The 6,198-nt window shown below is 36.8% G+C and overlaps 1 protein-coding gene across 1 annotated transcript in view; it reads right to left on the bottom strand.

The window, feature by feature from the left end:
• Positions 1-6,198, bottom strand: part of cmn (calymmin) — a 20,583-nt gene that overhangs the window by 2,060 nt on the left and 12,325 nt on the right. The window contains exons 32-48 of the mRNA XM_034860817.1: positions 4,834-4,881; positions 4,377-4,430; positions 4,080-4,124; positions 3,919-3,969; positions 3,720-3,779; positions 3,460-3,513; positions 3,303-3,344; positions 3,133-3,189; positions 2,947-2,985; positions 2,732-2,782; positions 2,613-2,651; positions 1,629-1,697; positions 1,135-1,203; positions 880-945; positions 600-656; positions 341-412; positions 158-229 (exon numbers count right to left, since the gene is read on the bottom strand). Coding sequence (XP_034716708.1) covers positions 158-229; positions 341-412; positions 600-656; positions 880-945; positions 1,135-1,203; positions 1,629-1,697; positions 2,613-2,651; positions 2,732-2,782; positions 2,947-2,985; positions 3,133-3,189; positions 3,303-3,344; positions 3,460-3,513; positions 3,720-3,779; positions 3,919-3,969; positions 4,080-4,124; positions 4,377-4,430; positions 4,834-4,881 — 945 coding nt within the window. The remainder of the gene's footprint in view (positions 1-157; positions 230-340; positions 413-599; positions 657-879; positions 946-1,134; positions 1,204-1,628; positions 1,698-2,612; positions 2,652-2,731; positions 2,783-2,946; positions 2,986-3,132; positions 3,190-3,302; positions 3,345-3,459; positions 3,514-3,719; positions 3,780-3,918; positions 3,970-4,079; positions 4,125-4,376; positions 4,431-4,833; positions 4,882-6,198) is intronic.

Genomic DNA, 6,198 nt, shown 5'->3' with positions numbered 1-6,198 from the left:
AAAACAAAACAAAATTTCAACATAACACTCGACCCATTCGGAAATTGGGTGGCCCATGCAGCACAGCCATCGCTCCATGAGGCAAATGTCTGGGATTACTCCACATTTTAAAAGTGATATTTTGTGAGTAAATTCTGAATCTGCAAAGTTTTCTTACCATATTTGCCAGTAGATATGGCTTCAGGGTTTAGTCCAGCTGGTTGAGCTTCATAAGGCATTCTTCCATAACCTGTAGACAAGGTGGAGAAACAAGAAGAAGAGAAATAATATAAAAAGGTTATGGGGCAAAGTGTGTGCCACAACTAATCACAACAAGAGATATCAAAATGTCATTATTCACCATATTGGCCGGCTGTATGTCCATTACTGGCGAGACCGAGAAGCTGCCCACCATTGGGGAACCCACCATATCCTGATCAGAGACAGAGGAAAACCGGTAAGAAGCCTTTTAATAGTCAAGTGTAGATTGTGGATTTAATTTCATCAGCTGCTCAGTTTCGGGAATGCCTTTTAAAGTGAAGACACAACTATAAGCCACAGCAACCCCCACGCCTGCACCTTATTCTGAAATATAATATACTACTTGATAAATGACTCACCATATTTTCCAGGTGATTTGCCATCACCAGCAGGCCCATACTGGCTCCCACCATAACCTGGATAGAGCAGAGACATAGTTGGGACACGCATGGACTCATTAGGCTGACCATGCATGCTTGTGTTGATTCTTGGTGGGCTACAGTGGTCTTTGGTACAAACATTCAATCAAAACACATTACAAATGAATGAATTTGCAGTTTCAATCAAGATCTAGCCTACATACAGTGACAACATAAACAGACTGAAAAGAAAACATGCAGTTACAACATACAGACATACCATACTGTCCTGCACCATTAGTTCCTGTACCGAAGGGCTGTCCACCAAATTGCAACCCACCAATGCCTAAATCAGAGCGAGGAGTGAATGGGCAGAGAAAAATGTTGCTTGGCACATGAATAATAAGATGTTTAAACATTTTATTAGAGTTCTGCACATCAAGGTGCTATAAACTCATAAAGCTGTAAATAAAACTCACTTTTCCTTCAGGCTCCATTATAGTGGAGTGATGGAATACGACTAACAAGCACTCACCGTATTTCGTGTTTGATTTCTCTGCACCCATTCCCAAGGTCTGACTGCCAAAAGGCAAACCACCCATTCCTGTAACATTGGAGAAAGTTTTGGTTCTGGTTTGTTGGATTTAAAAAAAAAAAGTTTCATAAGTTAATGTCATGCTGTACAGGCAAAGGCTTTTTCCCCACAGAGTTTTTGTGTTGAAGGCCCCTTTTCATGCTCATTTCTAGGTTCATACTTGTATTTAGGGTTCTTAATAGAACATGTCTAAATGCTTTAATGTTCAAAAAACACTTTAATTTCCTCATACTGTCTGTATATAACTGTATTGCTATAACTGTTTCAGCGTGATTCTTCTACCCGTTTATAGTATAGTTGTGACATCACAACTGTACAGAAGTCTGAATACGGGTTGTATACATTTCTGTGGATTGAGCATTGTTCAAATTTTTTTTTAACTATGTATAATACGACCGTTAATAAAGATTTGAAAGAAATCAAGTTATACATACCACCATTCATGCTGCCCAATTTTCCATTTGGACCGAGGCCAGCAGACTGAGGCTCGTAATGGCTCATTCCTGCATGATTACACAGAAAATGTTTGTGCATCAGATCTGACTAGAACATCTCGAGGGGAATATGCTGCTAACATGCACATAGAATTTAGACCAAGACCGTTATGGAAATCAATAAACAGATTACTGAGGTGAATGCAATTACACTAATAAACCTACATACTGGACCAGATATATTAACATGGTATGGCAACAAACTATATGAGATAGAAAGTTCGTCAATTGATGCTTTTGATCAGAGATCTTCAACTAAGGGTTCACTAGGTGGTCCTCAGAGTCCCTATAAATATGTCTGTAAATATACATTGACTTTAATCCAACATATTATTAGCAAAGATAAATCGGCCTGTTCATAAAAAACAACCTAAAAAACACTGATGTGCTTCCACATGTATGTTTGACATAAAAAGACTACGATATAAATATGTAAATAGTAGCTTGCAGTAGAATTGTAGGGCACCATTAAGGTATGTTTGTAGGCTTTTGGCCACCTTACATGTTATTGTACACCCAGTTTAATATGCAACTCAATGTTATACAATATGTGTAGTAGGGGGTGCTTGCTTTTCTCTCTTTCAGGTTGATTCTTAGTTCCTTAAAAAAGATTGCTGTTGCTGTAGGAACAAACAAATGGATGGACGTTCTTACTGATTCAAGCTTAAATTGTGTTGCATATCAGCATTTTGGATTTCAGCCACTGTTGAAATCTGTCCTAGTCTGTCTGGAAAACCAAAGATTTGATGAAAATAAATGGAACCAATGGTCTTAACTACAAATATGACTTTCATTGGTCAAAAAGTAAGAAGTGCGTCAATTACTCTGCCAGTGGAACAGCACCTCAGGGTCTTAAAGCTTGGGCTTAGTCTCTACACTTGTATTTATCTTTAACTGTATGCTCACTTGCCACCCATAACATACCTGCTTTTCCATTAGCAGTGGGTACACCTTGGCCAAAACCTGAAAAAGAAGATTAATGTTTACTTCTGGTGTAATTCAAACAAAATTAAATGAACTAAATTTCATATTATGGTACTTGCTTGCATAGTCAGGTTGTACACCCGTACTGTAGCCATTTCCATTTCCATACCCTGCAAAAAAGACATCATAAACTATCTTAGTGCTCTTAATTAATCATGTCAAGCTAAATGGCCTGCAATAACTACAGGAATGTATCATCTACCAATTCATGGTATTTTAAATACAATTATTGGATTCAGTAATTTAACAAGTTTTTGTAAACATCCAAGCCTACCTGGCTGGGACTGGCCTGCTTCACCCAGACCCGGATTTCCTGAGAACGATTGCACAATATAAGGAAACTGTACAGATTTCATTTTGAACAAATCAGAGACTGGTTTGAAGTTCATAAAGCTTCTTTGGACCTAACCTATCCTCAGTTTAAAAGACAATGTTTAAAGCTTATTCTTTTAAAATGTACCTCCATATGAATTTGCATTTCCATATCCAGCTCCAAGGTACGCTCCTTGCCCGTAACCTGAGAGTATACAGAACAATTATCAACACACAACACATTTCACACTTTAAATTATAAATATTCCTTTGCCCTGTTAAGTTGAGTTGCTTTAAAAAAAATGATAAAACACTCACCAGGTTGCTTAGGTTTACCGGCATAAGGATATCCAAGGCCTGCTGTACACATAAAACCGAAGAATTCACAAACACATCTTAATTTCATCGGAAGTGAAAAAGAAAAACATAAAAATATCATTATTCACTGTATATTTATATTGAAAGAAAATAATACCAGCTCCATATCCATTGCTGAGTCCAGGGACAGTGTAGCCTCCTGTTCCATAACCTTTGAATAAACAAACATTTATTGACACATCTACTTTAAGCCTACCTTCAACTTTATACCGTGGAAAAAGAAGAATAAAAGTAGAAGTGCAGTAAATTAATTATTACCAGATTCCTTAAAGAAATATCAATTGTATTATTGATTTTACTGTATACATTTAAAACCTTAGACTTTGCTCTCACAGCTGTTATTAGCAGACTTCTTACCTGTTTTTTTACCACTGGCTCTGCCTCCATTTGAATACCCCCCTGCACTGGCACCATGTTCTAAATAATGGCATAATTTCCCTGGAAGGCCTACATTGATGATTAAATCTATAGCTGTTTTCATTACCATCTGTAGAGTGCTCCATTGTGAACATTTCATACGTGTGAATATTGAGAATGAAGAATAAAGTGGATTTACCATTGGGTTTAGCACCATATCCGTTTGGAACACCAGATCCTGCTTGATAACCTCAAGACAAATCAAAGAATATAATTAAGAAATAATATAAACAAAGTATTCTTGTATCTATGCAAGGTACAGCCTTTATGCCATGACCTGAGTCACGTTTGTACAAGTACCTTTTGTGTTTGTGCCAGTGGACGCTTCAGAACCTGCATTATAACCTTAGATAACAAAAACACTTAGTTGTCATCATGTGCTTCTGACTCTGTGTTTAATATTCAAATCAAGGGTTATAAATGTGCTACAATCAGTGCGTTCATGTAAAGTTTCCCCTCCCTTTAATATTTAATTGAATCAATTAAAAATAATCAAAATTCCTTTCAAATGCATTGTGCATGCGGTGAAGGTAAAAATACACATTTCAGCATGCAAATGCCATTAGACCATTTGGGAATATAATACTCCAAGTTTACCAGGTCTTGGTATTTTCATCCATTGTCCATTTGGTACTCCTGATGGTCCACAGTCTGGAACAACAGGAACAAGTATTACTAGCACAATTCAGGATTTAAAAAGTAAAACAGATATGTTGGCTCAATACAACAGAGTCTACAACACTAACAATCAGCATGCCAACACGCTCACAAATGACAATGCTTCAGTAACATGCTAATGTTTAGCAGGTATAACGTTTACCATGTTCACCAGTTTAGTTTTGGGAGTGTTAGAATGCTCACATATTGGCTAATTAGCAGCACTCAACACAAAGTAATGCTACTATTGGATACATTTAAATCGTGAGCTAATGATGGAGCTAAAGGACCACCAACATTGTAACTCTTAATCCTGGGAGGGACATGAATGTCTGTTGGGGAAAGACTTCAGCTCTCAGATTGTTTATTGCTCAAAGAAAAAAAGAGAAATGTTTACCAGGTTTAGCTCCCTGTCCTTTGGAGATGGAAGCTCCTCCTCCATTCTCTGAAAAGCAAGAGGGACAAACTGATAGATCAGATCCACGCACGCACAGTCTCTTAAGTATTACAGTTTCAACATCAGTAAACAACAATGTTAAAAGCAAGCACTGGGTTCATCTTAAAAGTCACCCCATGCATCATGAATGCACCAAATAAATAACTTCATAAAGGATTCTGATAACAAATATCACCAGGACTAACACCAGAACAACACAGTAGCACACTTAACACATTTAGTCTAAAAAATAACACTGGTGAATTCTCAACCTTTTCCACATGCCAAAGGAATAGTTTGACATTTTGAGTAATATGCTTATTTGTTGTCTTGCTGAGAGTTAGATGAGAAGATTGATACCACCCTCGTCCCTCATGTCTGTAAAGTACATGTGACGTTACAGCTAAGAGACATTTAAGTTAGCATAAAGATGGAAGCGGAGGGAAACAGCTAGTCTTGCTCTGTCCAAAGGTAACAAAATCTTCATGCACCACTAAAGCTCACCAACTAAAACTTGGTATCTTCCTTATATTTATTTAATCCACACCCAAACTTCAAGAGTAAAAGGAACTAGTTGTGGTTTTCCTGGCTAGGCTGACTATTTACTCGTTTCCAGTGTACTAAGATAACCGTCTCCCAGCTCCAGCTTTATATTTAATGGACACATTTGAGAGTGAGAGTCTGCAACTTTTTGCTTTTAGGCACAGCACTTCCAGTCACATAACCTGGGGGTCATACATTTCAGCAACTAACGTCTGCATAATACTTTGCTATATGTTTGCAACTTATTACAGACAATGTTCCCATACAGTAGAATGTGCATATCTGTAGAAAAACATGAAAAAGACTTGAAAAACGTTTTCTGTGTACACAGTTAATCTTCAAATTCCAAAGCAAAATGTTATAAAAACATAACTTTTCACTCAGATTTTGACGACATTGCCAAAAGCATCCAGAGTCAGAGAATGTTTTCAAATACAAAATTCTTATTAAAAAGTACAGAGACATTCTGCTATTTTATTTCAGTGTGAAATTATTACAACAGTGTAAACATGCTGGACAAAGCCAAATACAGAGTATACCGATACTCAGTTAGTGCATATAAAAGGTGCATTCATGTTGTTGCGAAGGTCCCCGAAAATCAAACCCACTATTATTATTATAATTATTATAATTATCAATAATTAAAGTAAAAGTTAAGAACTTAAGGCCACAAGACTGGAAAAACTCCAAATACATTGAGGAGTGTAGACTTCTACCATGTAACTTTACATAAAACTCAGTTGATAAGTGGCAGATTTGTTAAAATAAGTTGAAAAAAAAAAT

The sequence above is a fragment of the Etheostoma cragini genome, chromosome 21, assembly GCF_013103735.1.
Source record: "Etheostoma cragini isolate CJK2018 chromosome 21, CSU_Ecrag_1.0, whole genome shotgun sequence".
In the NCBI taxonomy this organism is placed as follows: Eukaryota; Metazoa; Chordata; class Actinopteri; order Perciformes; family Percidae; genus Etheostoma; species Etheostoma cragini.
This window is presented reverse-complemented; position numbering and strand designations above follow the sequence as displayed.